Raw genomic sequence first — 16,693 nt, 5'->3', positions numbered from 1 at the left:
TGACATAATTAGAGATTGAGTTTAAGTATAATTTTAAAAATATTCTTTATTTTTCCCAGAAGGTCAGGCTTTACAGGGTTTTGCAGGAATTACTTGTGCACACTTCAGTTTTAGAATTAGTTTATAATAGGTCATATTAAAAATTAGGAGCATCATAAGCTTGTTAATGATGACATTTAATAAAATTGACTAAAATAGCTTTGATTGGAATTAATGTAAAACATATTAGTTAAGGGAATTTGTCTGAATGTAATTGCTTTCAAAAACTACAGATCTTATGGAGTTTTAAGTTTTTTGCTGTTTTAAAACTATTTTAAAGTAGTTTCCGCATTGAAATTTCAGGCAGAATTTCTGGGTGCCCTGAAGATCATAAACGAACAATTGCTTAATGGGAACTAAAAAAAAAAAATGGAACTGTCTGGGGCTTTTTTAAAGAAATGCAGCAGCATTAAACGTTACTATTCGTTTACCAAAACCAAGCGGATCATGCTCCCGCGCTCACAAACTCCGTTGTAATGCACATTTATCTCCGAGAGCTGGTGCAGTCCGATAAAAGTAATCCCAGTGACCGATTTTTTTTTCCCCCAGTCACTCTGTCGTTTAAAATAGGCACAAATGTGTGGCGAGGCGTGAGACCTATTACACGTAGCAGTGTGCCTGTTTCTAGCTTACTCCCAACAAGTACAATCCCAAACCCTCCTGTACCATGCAGGAAGCCTCGCCGGGCTCTGCTGCACCCCATGGGCACTTGTGGGCACCCTGGGTCACCCCACGAGTGCCCATCACCCACTACATGCCCACGCAAGGTCCCCTGGGTCCCCTGGGGTCCCTGGGCACCAGGCTAGGGCCAGCGGAGGAGCAGGGACAGCTGCCAGCCCCTCGCCCATGCCCGTGGTGCCCGGGCTCCGTGGGACCGCTGCGGCCGGTGATGTGGGGCTCAGAGGCACGAGAGGTTCACGGGATCAGGCTCGTCGGTGGGACTAGTTCTGCTGTGTGGCGTAGAGGGGATTAATTCATGTGGCGGCGAGGTTTTGAGGAGCTGGGAGTTACGGCAGCCTCGCTTTATTAAAACACTCTTACGGCACGGCGCGGGTAATTGTGCAGCAATCACGCCGTCTGTGAAATTCCCTTAGCAATGGACTAATAATGTCAAGTGCCACACTTTTAAAACTGTCAAACAAATTAGATATGTATTTGTTTTAATGTAGCTAAGTACAATAACAGATTAGAACGGATTATGTGGCTGTCTATTCACATTTGAAAATCTCTAGTAAAAAAGGCAACACCTATTTTTATTTTCTTAATGTGTGTTCATACGAGAAAGGATTAAAAAAAAAAAAAAGTGCTTCGTAACACTTCAGGGCCCCTCTGGCAGTTGTTTAATATATCGGTGACTAAACAAATATCCCGACCTACTTGCACCTGCAAACTGCTGCAACAACAAAAATGTGAGCAGTGTTGGGGATTTCATGATGCTAAGCCAATGCTAAGGACGATCCTGATGTGACTGGTAACTTTTCAGTTCTGCAAATCTCATTTTCCAAACATATTTTAACGCAACTTATTTACGATTGGCTGGAGCTGCTATTTCTGTAGCTAAAATTCAGAGGTGCGTTATACTCAGACATTACCGACTGCCCCGGACAAACAATTCCACCTGAGACGAGCGATGGAAGATGCATGGACTGAAATAGGGAGGAAGGAGAAAGAGTTCTGGGTTCCTTTAAACGCTAGCGAATGCAAGTATTGCTCAAGATATTTTTCTTCTTAAAAAATCTGGCAAAGGGCTATCTGCGTGTTGTCCAGTGAAATAATAAAAGAAAAGGAGTGAAATAATTAGTTAAGTAGCAGAAAGTCTGTGAGGCATAGGAGAGCCTCAAGTGGTTGGAACATTTTGTTTGAACATCTGTTTGTCGATGCATGATTCTGATGTTATTAATCTTCTTTGTAGGTAAGCAGGTGATTCACCCTAACCAAATTGCTGTTGTCCAGGAACAGTTCTCTCCCAGCCCTGAAAAAGTAAAGTGGGCGCAGGAACTGATTTCTGCTTTTGAAGAGCATCAGCGATTAGGAAAGGTAAATATTTTGTTAATATAATGTCGTGGAAATCAAATTTGAATAATATCTATAATTTAGAGAGATCGGTGATGGCTGTTTGCATTTATCTTACAAAGCGTGCTGCGTTCGAGTCATGTTCGTGAAATCTGGATCCGGATCTAGACTACAGAGTGCATATTTATTATAAATGTGACACTTTCCGGCGTGTTTACAAATAGCCTGGCTGTCCTTTTTTCCCCACGTTTTAACTCTAATTCTTTTAGTACAGAGCCTTTTGAGTACATGCTTATATCTACAGCATCAGGGAGCTAAAACTACTTCAGATGTGTCGCAGAATCACGGTCTGACAGTCAAAGGACAGTACTTGCAAGCAAAAGGCAGGTAGCCTGGCAGAAGACTCAAACTGCTTGTGCAGACATCATTTATGGAAAAGGGATAAACAGATGAGGAAGACGTGGTTGTCAGAAAATCTCTGCGTTGGTAAAACTGCTTCACTTTTGGGGGGTTGATCCTGCAAACGTCCCCAGCAGCGAGTGGATTTACTTCTGAGCAGAACTGCTTGCAGATTGTGGAGGTTTTAATCATTAAAAATGGGAATGTTTTATGTGCATTTGTACCAATTGCTGGACCTGAAATTTGGATGGAGTGGAAAGCAAATTAACACTAGAATATGATTGTTCCTAATTTAGTGCATCATTGAGTCTCACGTTTCCTGCTCTGTGGGTTTCTGCTATGTAAATATTGCGGTGGTGATGCACAATCTGTCTCCACTTTGTGCCAGTAATACTTAAATTAGGGGTCGCCTGAAGGAAGATTTTATGCTAGTTGCGGCATTGTCAGTTAATTATCTTAAAGGTTATTTGCTGTAATCCAGTTTGCCTCTTTTTGAACGAAAAAAAGTTGCGGCGAAATATGTTTGTCTTAGTGACAGCCAAACCCGGGAGAGCCAAAAAGCAAAGTCCCGATGTCAGAACAGGTAGCGCGGGCGAGCAGAAATGGTTTACACGTGCGTGCCCGTGATTCAAGTGGGAAAAATTATCTTTGGTAACGAAGCTCATGCAGAAAGCTGTGCATAGGTTCTCGCTTTCTCCGGTGTTGCTTAAAGGTCTTCTGCGCGTTTCTTTGCTTGCTGGTGGGTAGCAGTGGGCTGGAGCGTGCCCTGTCCCCCTTCCCCTGCTTCTCGGCTGCCCCAGATGTTGTGTGCTACAAATTCTTAAAATGGTCAAAGCAGAAATGTTGCTTTCATCTCAGGATAAAAGTGTGGCAAGGTGTTTGCTGTGGGTCTGCCCTTCTCTGTGCGAGCCCGTCTGTGGTACCGAGGTGTTTCTAATACACCCATTACTATCGTATTTGGGTGCCGTCCTGAGCAGTTATTTCAGGGTCACTGTTATTATGTTATATGCCGGTATCTCTTTGTTCTGTATCTCAATTCCGAAAGGTCTTCCTGTTGGTTATTTGGAAATAGAAAACCTATAACCAGTTTTGTACATTATTCTGCTTTACAAAGCTTGAAGCTGTTACAAAAGGCATCCTTATAAAGGCACTGCAAGAGCAAGTGTGTAGGCAGGTAGATGCGGAATGAAAAAAGCCAAGTGACATACGCAGCCAAATATTGCTGCTTTTTATTGCCCGTAAAATACTTTTAATTCAACTTTAATATTCAACTTCACAATGATTTGTTAAATACTTCTCACTGAACTGTGAATTTAATGCCAGAGTCTCATCTAAGGAATACCCCCGTCGTTTGAACAAGTCCCGGTATCACACAGTATTGAAGCCACAGATGTTTAAAATTTAAGCGTTCTGTACTATTTAGATTTATTTTGAAGCTGTCATCTTATTAACATAATTCTTGATTATATCACCCATTTATTTATTTTTTATTTTTTAATAAGCTCTTTTTAAATAGGCTGTAAGCCTCTACAATCGGGCACAAATACAGATTTGTGGGGGTTAGTGGCTTGGAGCATTTTGTTAACCAACCAGGTTAAATGCTTCGTATATTTTTACATGTAGTCATCTGTCAGGAAAAAAAGACTGGCAGGCTACTCTGTGAACTTCTGGATATTGCATTGCTTCAGTATTGCTGGGCTTCATAATAAATTTGGAAAAATAGTTTTCCTTGCGGTGTTCCCTGCAAACTTCTTAGCTGGGCTTGCATTTTGGTATTATAAATGTGTCAGTAAGAAGAGCTTGGGCAGCCTGATTACTTAATATTTTTCCAAAGCAAACACATCTCACTGAGGGAGCCTCTGGCTCTGCATCCTAGAGACATGCTAAAATGTAAGTAATAACTCTTCCCATGCCACCTCCTGACAAATACTCCACGCAGTGGTTTTAGTAATCCTCATGTCCTAATGAAACACCTCTTCTGTTTTCCTTTTCCTTTTATTTTATTAAAATGTTCGTGTCATTGAGACTGAAAATGTAGCTGCGGTTAATATGGTCGAGGCTTGCATGCTTCTGCCATGTTATTAATCAAAGTTGAAAGCCTGGAAAAAATAAATGTGAGGGGTTTGTGTGGCTGTTTGCATGGTGGATACGTTACTGGTCTTCAGTCTCTGGGATTACAGTTTGCTGTTAATTGGTTTAAAAGTTTGTTGCCCTTGGTCGACAGTATTTTATATTAAAGTACAGTAGTAATAAGCTTTTATAATCTGTTCCAGTTTGAGAGAGACAATTACCATAATAATCTTTCTTTGAGAGAAGGCTGAAGCAGGCTCCTTCATCCTGGAAGCTGAAATGCTTTGGCAGAGCAGCCCCCAAATGTGAGTACTGAAGTTAGTAAAAAATTGCCTCTCAGATGAGCATGACAGAATTGGAGATGCTGTGACAGTGTCCAAACAGAAGGGAATTAGGGACTTTGCTGGCCAAAATTACTTGGGCTTACATTACAGAGAAAGTCCTATCTGGGGGGTTGTTTTGGTTTGGCTTCTAGACTGTTTTGTTTGGATTTTTTTTTTGTTTGGATTTTTTTTTTGTAACTGAAAAATAGCATATACAGGAAGGGAATGGTACTGATGTATTTTGGACAAATAAAAGACAAAAGTTGAGAAAGTACATTTTGTGTTTTATAAAATTACTTATTAAATGTTCTTTTTTTTTTGTCTGGAACTTTGAGATCTGAAAATGAAAAGTATTATTTCTGTATTATTTCAGTATTGTTCTGGTAAAATTGTGTTATTAGGGGATGTGATTTCCAAGACTAAAAACTTTATCGTAAAGAAAGCAGGGGTAGTTGTTGGGAAAATGTAAGTATAACATAAATGTCAGAGTGTGTTCAAAAATGCAGAAGAAAGGTAATAAACATTGTTTTGGTAGACTAAAAGACTAAATTTCTGAAGTATTTGAGATGCATTAAATGAGAATTGAGTTTATAAATCCATATTAACTGAGTCCAAGGGGGCAGAGTTAGTGGGAGAAGCTGCTGGCTTATTTCAAGAAAAAGATCTTGCTTCTATCAGTGAAAGTGCTGCTCTTTACTGTGTACGTAGTCCCCGTGTTTACAGTACCAATACACCAGATACATTAATATACCTGCTCTATCTGTTTGCATATGACAAGTAAGTGGGACTTTAGAAGTGCATTCTTGAGCCATTTGATTTGTAAATACATCAGGCACAGTATCATTACTGTAACCAGATCTTCCTGAATCATCCCTTTTTAAAATAAGATTCGGACAGAAGGAAGAACAGAAGTGTCAAGTAAAAGGTTGCTTACACATTTACACCATGTACTAATTTATAAATGCTTTCAAAGCACCTGCACATCAGACCAGGGAATAGGGAGCTAAACGCTGCCACCAAAGTTGCCTGTCAGGTAAGGATTATTTAGAGTTAAGGTCGGTAATTCACAAACACAAGCCATATTATGGGTTGAGTATTTTAGATCCCAACGAGTAAAGCAGGAGAAATATCTGAACGCGCCGTATGCGAATGCACAGACTTCTTCTAAGAAAGCCTTTGGCATACGTTTCTTGTATTATGTTCTCTGCCATTGTATATCGTGTGCTCGGCGGCTGAGGAATAATATATATGAACACTAGCGATTTGACAGGCTGCAGAGCTTCTTTTACAGACCTTTCCGGGATTATGAAAAATCTTAGGAATGCATTTATTTACACAGCATCCACCCAACAAAGGAATGGAAATTTCCAGCAGTGGCTCCCTTATAATGCTCTTTGTCTGGGACAAGCTACCCCAAGCCACTGTATCTTGGAGACGATGCGCCCTCGCGCTTGGGCCGCATCCAGCTCCCACCAGGGCCCGGGGAGGTCTCTGTCTCCCCACAGCATCCCCCTCTTGCCAGCAGGGCAGTCAGGGACCCCAGAAACCCATGGGGACCAGTGGCACGTTGTGGTGTGTCGCCTCAATACACAACTCACTGTGTTTTTTGGGCTCTGCGTGGATCCAGCCCTGCTCCCCTCAGCCAGGGCAGGCTGGAGGTGGGGAGGCCGGGATCCCGGCTGGGGAAATGCTGGTGGCACGGGGATGGATGTCCCTGGCTCCAGGTTTGCTGTCGGCCGCATAAAGCAGGCAGCACGGGGGGATTTGGTGATTTGTATGATATTGCCACCTTTCCTAAGTGCAGAGAGAAATCGATAAATAAACAGTGATAGAGCCCGTATTAATGCTTAAAGTTTCTCTGTACAACATTATTATTTGAAAAAGATGTGTGCTTCGTGTCACAGCTGAAGGCTTCTCTCTCAGAAGGACCCATCTGGGGGCAAGTTTTGAGCCCTTCCCACAGAGCAGAAGGGGTCATATTAGCTAATTGCTTGTGCTCTATCGGTTCCTACGCTGGCGCGATCAGTCCTGAGGGAGTTGTGCCAGGTGGGGTGAGCGGGAGACAGCTTTTAACTGTGCAGGGCCACAAAAGCTCCTAAGCAGGGCAGAAACTCATGCAAAACACTTCCTTGCCTTCGGTGGATCTTAAATCTGCTTTCCTCCACCCGTCAGAGACCTGTGCTCAGCACACAGGGGCAGAGGGGCCGCAATGCTCTCGGCCACGTCGCTTCCCTGTCAGCCGGGCACAGGAGGACGGTGGCTGTGCACCTCCATCCCTGTCCATCCAGGACCCTGCTGAGAATCACGGTGCCAAAAGCTTGTCACAGTGCCAAAATCTGCTGAACACTAAGCAGAGCACAGAGGCCACGAGGCATCCTCCCCGGCCGTGCTTATGAGGTGAAGCAAGTGCCCACAGGCCGCCCCTCTCAGTTTCCAAAGCAGGGCCTGACACAGGGTGTCATGTTCAGACCAGATGGCACTTTCTGAGGCTTACTGAGGGAATTCAGAGGCCTGAGCAGCCAAAATGTTGTTTCGGTTAATTTCAGCAGCAGCAGTCTCACTGCCTTGCCACTCCTCTCTGTGCTGGCTGCCGCTCTCACGGGGCTGGAGCAGCCTTCTGCAAGAGCTCAGGCAATTGAAATAGAGAATCGCAGTGAGGGATGGCTGTTCAACCCTATTCAGCAAATGAACCTGAAATTAGAAAAAATACAGAATACAAAAATAATGGTGATTCCGTTCCTGTTGACAGGATGAGCTTCGCTGTTATTACTTTTCTTGCCTGCGTTGTATTTTATGGCCACCTTCCCCTTCAGGATCAAATGCTTTTCATGTGTCCTGTAGGCACCTAGCTCCAGATTAGATTTTCTAGGCTGTATTTAACAAATTGCTTCAATGACTGTAAGCCACAAGTTAATTTTAAATGACTTAATTAAGGGCATCTGAGGATACTGAAGTCTTAATATTAGTTACTTTTCATTTTTCTGTGTAATAACCATGTTGCTCACTGTCTGGATATGATGTGTGTCCAGCAAGCTGTTTTTGTGCTATAAAATAAAGCTTTCCTTGGCAGCAGCATCTCCATCAGTGTGCTCTCTAGGCTTCTTCCATTCCCTATCCATTTCAGAGGTGGAGGATGGAAACCAAGCACGAATATTCCTAGGACTCTCTTCTGTTTCTTTAATTTTATTCTTTCCTACTCTACAGGAGCACACAGGAAGGCAACAACCACAGCGAGAGGGAACCTAGCGAAAACATGACCCTTGTGTCAGCCATTCGTTCAGGGATCTTAAACAGGCTGTTTGCTCAGTGCAAGGTGGAGACCTTGTAGTAGTTTCTGTGGCTGGACAGAGCAGGATCCTCTGGCCCATCCTGGCCTAAATGGCCATCCTCAGCAGTGCAGGCAGTTTGGAGCGAGCCATAAAATGGAAAAACAGCTTGCCTGGCTCACACAAGGGGAAACAGAGAGGGCAAGGCAGACCCTTGTCTGTGGGCTGGGAATGATAATGTCAGGCAGAGGAGATTACACAATTCAAGACTGAAGTAAAGGACCTTGTAGGTCCCTGTTCTTCATCTCTCCTGCCCCACGGTGGACTGGAGGGATCACAAAGTCCTGCCTACCTGTTGAGCTCTAGAGAGGACTTTTCTGTCAGAGTTCTTGTACTGCTGCTAGGGGTTTATTTGAGGTAAAAATTAATCTCTATTTCATCTTGCTGTTGCTCTTTTTTTCTCGACCCTTTGTGTCCTTTCATCCTCTCCAAGAGGCAGAATCCTATCTCACACAAACAGCCTGCCTCCTGTGTCTGGCATTACAAAGCAACACATCCTCTGAACCAGCGAACTGCTTCCACTCTGGTGGAAGTTTGCACAGGTGAGAAGAAACAAAAGGTGGTGATATTTAAAGTTTTGTTCACATCAACAAGGTGGCTGCAGAAACTTGCTGGTGTACATACATACATTGCAGAATTCCCTCCCCATCCACCCCTTGCTTCAATAGGTCACAGAGACTCCCTGAGCATTTCCTCTTGCCAAAAAGAAATTTTTGACAAACCTTTCCAGGGATCATTTATTTTTCCCAAATATTTTATTTCTAAGTGCATTTCCTCACAAAATGTTGCGGCAGAAAAGTGGTGAGCATCAAAGAGAGCAAAGGAGAGGATATGGAAATACATAACCAGAACAGCTCTGTTTATATAGCTTGCTGTGTGTGGAGTCTTCAGTTTGTCCTGTGTGACTTCACTAGTTATTTTGTCATTTCCTACCTACTGCAAAAATGCTAGGAGAAGGCAAAAAGGTGCGAGATGATCTGATTTGGAGGCAGGACAGCAGAGAGCAGAGAGGAGTGGGAGACATTATCTTGCTATAGCCTAAAAAGCATTCTCAGTTGACCCAGATATCACTGAACATCTCCTAGCAGCTCACTAACCTTTGGAAGCTCACCAAAAAAAAAAAAAAAAAAAAGTGGAATTATGACCCAGCTCTCTCTGATGGCTCTTTGGCTACAACTTGCGGAAGAAAAAAAAAAATTAATTAAACCTGCATTCAGCACCATCACAGCTGTTAGCTTATTTCCTACTCCTGACTTCCCCAAAAATATGGTCTCAACCTTCTGTTTCAAGGGAAAGTCATTCCTTTGTGGTTAGGCTAATCACTCCTCCCCCAGGCACAGACCCAGCTCCACTTGCTGCGAGCTGGGCTCCCTTTTCTTTTGTTCATATACCTGTAAGCAAACCCAAGCCTTCTTTTTAAGCCCCAAAGCAGAGATTTCCACATTTCCTCTGCAGGGGGGCGCTTAAAGAATGTGTGTTTTCATTTAATCCCTGGGGGAATTATCTTCCTGAATGCCATGCTTTTTAGGAGGACCTTTTGCCATCCACCTGCTTCCTTCCCTCCTCAGAAGAGCAAATCTGCCATTCTTCCAGAACACAACACTCTCATTTCCTTAGGACAGTTTAACGTTGCGCAGGATTAGAGATAATGGCCTCAGAGCTGGGTAAATTTTAGTGGGCTTATTCCACTTATTTTTGTGGTCTCCAAAAAGACATAGCTAGATTTTGGGGATTTATAAGTGGAAGATCCACTGAATTACAACGAAAAGAGCAAATCTTTGTCAGATAACTGTGGTTCAGAGATGTTTCTTGCATCTGTGGACTTCAGGATGTTTGTCTGTACGAGTTCTCCATCTCCCCTTGCCAGAGGCACACAAGGTTTGGCCACCTGGCATTGCCTTTTCTGCTCTTTTCCACTGAGCCTGACATCTGCCCGAAAGTGCTCCCACAGGTCACAGGGGTGGGAAGGGGACTTCCACAATTATTTGTTTGGACAATGGCTGTGTTCACACACAATCTCTGGCCGGTGTTACCAGAGCTCCCTGGTCCCCCTTCGCCCACCTCTGCTAGGCCCTAGGTGCACATCATCTCAGGAAGCATTCAGGTAGGGTGAGGACCTCCCCTCACTCAAGGGTCTGCTCGTCTTCTGAGCAAGTCACCTAACTAGATGCAGAGATCTGCTGGCAATTCCACAGGCATTCAAAATCCCATCTTAGACCTACAATTAATTCAAAATTCAGCAGCTGGTGCTTTCTTGTCAGTAGTACAATTTAATGGAACGTGGCCTTGTCTTTCTTCTCCTTTTTATTCCACAGGCCAGAGTACCAGAGTTCCCTCCATACCAAAGCTTTACCTACATGTACAATGGGATCTGATAGAACAGTCCATCAAATCAAAGGTTCATTAGCAAAGGTCAAGGTAATTAATAGCAATGCAAGTGGTTCACAAAACGGAGCACAGAGTCCTCACAACCAGCGCTCACGTTTGGAGTCACATCTGTAACCGAACAGGAAGCCAGTGGACTTTCTGGAGCTTTTAGGACTTCTTTGGTCCTTTGAAATTTCTGTGCTTGCTACCCCTTAGGAAAGCTGATCCCAACATTCGGCTCTGATGCAAGTTATTAATATTTTCCAGTGGTGTAAGAACTGAGGGTCTGCAGTGGCCCTCACAGAGAGCTCATCACAGCCATCCAGATGGACGTGCATAGAGGCACAGAAAGAACAAATGCTGAGGAAAACACCACAAGCATTCCCAGGTGTGGGAGTACCTCTAATTCTTCCATCTTGTCATCCAAGGGGGACTTGCTTGTCTGATCGCTGTCCCACATGTCCCAGAACAATTATTATTTCACTTTAATTAACTCATTGTCTTTCATCCAAGCCACTGCTCAGAGACAAGTGTGCCAAATAGCTGTGCGGTCCCTGAAGTGCTGTGTACCCTGATAGTTTTAGCCAGCTTGCTTCTCTAGTTTACCCGGTGGTACCCAAGGAAGCAAAAGGTGGAGGGAGCAAAACAACATGAGCCACGTAACGTTGCATATTAGATGAAAAGGTTTCAGGAGAGGTGAAGAAGTATGAGACTTTACTTTCCCTGGCCTGAAAAAAACATGAAAGGATTTCTCACTGGAGATCCTGTCCACACAAAGTTAGCACAATTCTTCCATGCATGATAAATGCTAGCAAGAGAGTTGGCTCTGTAGTTTCTTCCCCTTTCCTGGTCCCCCTTGGATGTGTTGATCCCTAGCAGATATAGAAATGACTAACTCTGAATTCTGGCCATTTATTTCCTAGGAAGAGAAAATGCTTCTTGCCATAAACTTTATGCTACTTTTACAAGATGGCAGTATAGATATATCAAGCTCTTAACTACCCCAAAAAGTTTCACAGGGCAGAAGTCCCTGGATGCCTTTACACACACATATACAAGCACAAAAAGAAGGTCTTTGTGTTTCAGGAACCACTGCATTGATGTGATGTGTTCATCCCTGGGCCATGGCATTTAACAAATCAATGCTGAAATTCTTTCTGCTACATGATGCTTGTTTCCAATAGGTGAGGGAAATCTCTAGAAATTATGTATAGATGTGACACATTCAAGAGCTGTGTCCATGATTCATGGCAATGCATGGCCAGTGTTGTCTTCTAAGTTGTCAGTAAAGAGCTCCCCGGTCATACACTGAGCTTTGTTAGACCTGAGTTGGTTTTGGTAGTGGCTACAATAACCTAAAAGGAGGTTCTTCAGGTGCAAGCACAAGCTCTGCCAAACCCATGTGTTGCAAGGTTTGGTTCAAAATCTCTTCAGCCTCTCCACAGTCACCTGGAAACTTATCTCATTATTTAGTTCCTAATGCATAACTTAACCCCTTTTCATAAGCCTACACCATAAGCTTTTCATAAACTCATGCCTGTGAACGTGACTGTTGTCTGTCAACCCTGCATTACCATCTGTGGGCTGGATTATTGTGGCTCTGGGGGCTGACCATGCCCACTTTTTTTCCAAGGCTATCATTGCCAACACCTTGCAGAAATAGCTGTAATGGTTTTAAGAGTGTTACTACTGAAATAACAGAGGGCTGGATGCTACGGCGAACGTATTGCATTCAGATAGAGTGCAGACCCCATGGGATGCAGCAAGTGACATGGCACCGGCCACATCAAAAGATGGAGGCGGAGCAGTGAGGCCTTGGAGGCCTCTGAGGCCCCAACAGGCCTCTTGGATGAGCAGGCAGGGAGAAGAGGAGTGAATGGGCTTTACTACATCGTATTTCTGGGCACCATCCCCGGGGCTGTCCACAGGGGTATAGCTGTGAGACCCTCCTCACCTGGGAAGGACTCCCAGAACTGCCCGCTTTTGCCTTCCTTGCTTTTTCCCAATTGCCCTCCCTGATGGATGCGCACAGCGATGGTGCTGAGGCCATGCAAACACCAATATGAAGCCTGGTCCTGCACCCTGCACCTGCATTTCACACCGCCAGCTCCTCGCCTGGTGCAACAAAGAGTTTAACCAGTGGAAGTCCAGGTGCCGGCTGGAAGCGTGATGCCATTGAGAAAATTAGCCAAAAAGAAAATTTAGATCTATGACTAAATCGATCCCCAGATTGGCACTATCAAAGTAAATGGTGTTTATAGAAAGTCTCGTTTTCTTTATATTAGTGTGGGTGAAAATCAAAAGAATGTTACGGGCAAATTTCATCTACCAGAGCTGGAAAAGAGAGCATGGGGACAAAGCTGTAATTACTGGTATTTCCTATCTGTTGAAACCTGTGGGTGGAAAGAGAGGCAGTGAATAGGGTATATTCAATGGCATTAAAATTGGTTTCTTTTTCTGGACTTCAGCTCAACACTGTAAATTAGCAGGGAGAAATTAAGCCTCGGAGTGAACAGGCAGAGAAGCCAACTTCTTTGTGCTGCTCATTGCTGTTAGAAAATAAACATTTTTTTTTTCCTTTGCGAATTCAGATTGGTAACAAACTGAAACTGCAGCTGCACGCTGACAAGAGACCGCACTGTGCATCTGAAGCGGTTCGGTGTTCACGTGTCCACACACTGCTATCTCGTTTTCCTTTCTAAACAGGTTATTGTAATGAGCAGGGGACAGGCATGTTGTTTAATTAATTTCTGCCTTAAAAAAAAAAAAAAAAAAAAAAAAAAACTCTGACCTAGATTCATCTTGCTCAACTTGGGCACCTGCAAAGGTGCCTAGCCTAGCTTCAGGGCATCCTGTATGCAGGCAGGGGGATGTACAGGACCTCCAGAGCATGGTTCAGTCCTCCAGCCATCAGGAGTGCCACTGCTACGTGCCCATCTCTTCCTGCAGACTGTTTGCAACACTACTTCGGACAGCTGTGCTCCTAACTCTGCCATTTCACAAGGCTAGGAAGGACGCTTCCAGACCTTAGCATATCTTCTCTTGTCACCATCACCCCACGTGTGAATTTTGCTCTTAAACATGTATTATGTGACTGAATGCTCATAGAAAAATAGGCACAATTAAAGTGCATTTTTCTTGCAGTGAAAAAATATATCTTGCACCAACTAGTAGTTTTAGACCATGGCACAGACCCGGGTTATTCTGGAGAATAATGTCATAAAATATTTATTTAGATCCTCATTTGTTTTCACAAGAGTTGATAAATGGAAAAATGTGAGGCTGCATTTTTTGCAAATGTTTAAAAATGTAAGTGAAAATGGCTGAGGTGTTGCCTGTGTTGAAAAGGCATGACGCGGATTATTTTCATTATTATTATTACTATTAATATAACTATTATTGTTATTAATATTAATATTGTTGTTGATATTAATGTAGGTTTGAATGGTTGCTCTGTAAACAAGAAATTCAATTTGAAACATCTACGACCGACTGTCTGTCAGTCTCATTATTCTCTAACCCCCCCTAAAATACTGCAAGCTGAAGTATGAAATCCTATGTAGAATAAAATGAGAGTTTTAACTCTTAGTTTGTTAATGGGTTTAATACAGCCTGGCTTTACATGCAATGATACTGATTTGTATTAGATTACTGTGTAAGATGGATTTTTGTTTTAGTTGTTCTGCAATGTGATTTAGTATTTAATTAATACTGCTTCAGTCAAACTAAATATGCCACTGGAGCAACGCATTTCATAAACGTTTCTGTAAATGGGCAATACTTTCACTTTGCTTATTAGATTCCTCTATTTAATTATTATCAATCCTTCCAAGAAAAATAGACAACAATAAGCCGCTCACTCCACTCTGCATTGCTCTTCCTGGGCATGCACATGCACACCCGCCGCTGTCTTTCTTCCCTCTCCTTGCCTCGCCTCACTCGCTGTCAAATCTAGGACCGGCCAGGGGTCCCGTGTCGGCAGCAGCAGCAAACCAAGAGCTGCACACCCTGTGCACATCACAGGGATGCAACGCTGGAGATGGGCCCTCAGTCCTAAATTCTTCAGAATCATAACTTTGGGTTTGTTTTTCCAAGAATGTGTCAAAGCACTGTCAGCATTACAAATAAGATTTTTTTTTCCCCACTGAACTTCAGCTTATCCTGATGCACAGTGTTTTACCCTCAAGGTCCTGTCTCTTCAACACAAGCGTAGATTAAAGCATCCAAGGTAACAACTCAGGTTTGGCCCTACTTAATACGTGTTCTTCTGTTTAACTGCAATTTATAGTTAATTATGTTGAAGTTGTCAGCACGGTACTGATACAAAGTCCCTGGAAATACGAAGTGAAGCTCAGATCTGCTCTGGCTGTCTGATCACTGCTGCTGAGGTGTACGGGCTAGTTTGGGGTCTGTTCGGGGAAATTCCCTACATGCAGCATTCAGGTGGGCCTTCTGTTGTTTCCAGAGGAGATGTGGGCAGTATTATAGCACTCATTGTGATATTACTGCAGTTACTGGTTGTTTGTTTTTGTTTTTTTTTTTTTCCCAGATTTCATCCCAGCCCCTTGCTCTGGGCACAGGCAGGGGAGACATAAAGGGGAGGTGCGGCAGCACCATCTCTGCACACCCTAAATGCAGAAATCCCCCACACACCTCCCTCCAGAGCCCTGTGTCTGTTTTACTGAGGAAGATGATGGTTCTCCCCTTCATTATGTGGCTGTGCCCTCCATCCACAGGGCATTTTGTGCCTTCCCCCCTTGGCACCCTGCGCGCAGCCCAGCTCACGAGGTGATGCTGGAGTCTGGAGAGGCTGTGTGGGCTGAAGCACCCCCTGCTTTCACTTCTCTCTCTCCCCTTTTTTCTGCCTCATCTTTAGAGCACTGGGCTCCCACCGCATTTCTTTTTAAATGCGTTTGCCTCGCCGTGTTTAGTTTCTCTCCTAAAACTTGTTCCAGCTGCCTGGGGGATCTCAGCATCTGGCCTAGCGGATGTGTTTTTTAAGAAAAAGACAAGCTATGATTTCCAAAGGTCCCTCCAGGAAGTTTATATTCTCTCTTTTCCAGGGAGCGTTTACTTTCCACGGGAGCATGATAGACATGCCATTACTGAAGCAGGCACAGAACATTGTTACGCTTGCCACAGCCATCAAGAAAAAATGATCTGGTAAATGAAGCTCTCCCCATGGGGCCACAGTAGCTGTTTTAAAAGATGACTATAATACTTGGGGGGAAGAAAAAAAAAAAAAAAAGTTAAATACATCACGCTTAAGCAGAAATTCATTTACGTTTTGCAGATCTGTCATAATTTGCTCACCAGAATTGCTAATTATGAAAAGTATTCCCGACTCGAAGCACCGCTCGCTCCTGTACTCATAGCCTGCGATGAAGTTACATCACGGACCGAGCGACATGACGATAATTACTGCAGATTTGGGATTATGACTTCATGAAAGGATAACAGCACACCATAAGCGGCGAGCTCCGTTAAAATAACACGTGGAAACCGGGTCAGTCGCCTCTTCAGCCCTCGCTTCTTCCCGTCCCTGTGCAGAAGTCCCGCCAGAAAGGGCAAAGCCCTGAATAATTATGCACCAGCTGAAATAATTGCGATGAAAATCATTACCCTGTACGGGCTTCTCGCCGCCCCCCTTCTGTATATGTGCAACAGCCATTAAAAATATTGCCCCAACAATGAGAGACTCTTGACTTTCCTCTGGTTTTCGAGTGGTCGCTATTGAGACCGCTGCCTCCTGGAAGCGCGGAGCCCGGGCAGGGCTGGCCGGCAATAAACTTGTAGTTTTCGGAGGCACAATGCAGCAGAACTTGTGCATATGGTCTCGAGTCAGATTTACATCACATTAGGGATACGGCTACAGGTCATGTGGGCCGTGTGGTTAACGGGCTTAGTAAAGCTGTTTTGAAGAGGTTAACCCAGCTTGTAGTAAGGGTAAATAAACATAACAACCAGGCATTGTCCTCTATTCAGCATGTACTCTTATATGGAGGGCTAAAGGGTATTGAAGCTGCAGAGGATCAACTTGTGGTTGCCAGAGGACTCCAATGAAGTTTGAAACACCAACAATCAGAGATTTTGTTTCTGTTCCTCATTAAATCATGAGCTTTTGTGCTCAGACTATGAACGACTGTTCTTTAAGAA

At 43.7% G+C, this 16,693-nt stretch overlaps 1 protein-coding gene across 1 annotated transcript in view; it reads left to right on the top strand.

Moving 5' to 3' along the window:
• CLYBL (citrate lyase beta like) overlaps nucleotides 1-16,228 on the top strand; it is a 130,332-nt gene extending 114,104 nt beyond the window's left edge. The window contains exons 8-10 of the mRNA XM_032203248.1: nucleotides 1,952-2,076; nucleotides 15,601-15,700; nucleotides 15,831-16,228. Coding sequence (XP_032059139.1) covers nucleotides 1,952-2,076; nucleotides 15,601-15,696 — 221 coding nt within the window. The 3' untranslated portion in view covers nucleotides 15,697-15,700; nucleotides 15,831-16,228. The remainder of the gene's footprint in view (nucleotides 1-1,951; nucleotides 2,077-15,600; nucleotides 15,701-15,830) is intronic.
• The last annotated feature ends 465 nt before the right edge of the window (nucleotides 16,229-16,693 follow it).

Source organism: Aythya fuligula, chromosome 1 (genome assembly GCF_009819795.1).
Source record: "Aythya fuligula isolate bAytFul2 chromosome 1, bAytFul2.pri, whole genome shotgun sequence".
NCBI classification, from domain to species: domain Eukaryota; kingdom Metazoa; phylum Chordata; class Aves; order Anseriformes; family Anatidae; genus Aythya; species Aythya fuligula.
The sequence above is the reverse complement of the archived record's forward strand: the minus strand, read 5'-3'. Positions and strand labels throughout refer to the sequence as shown.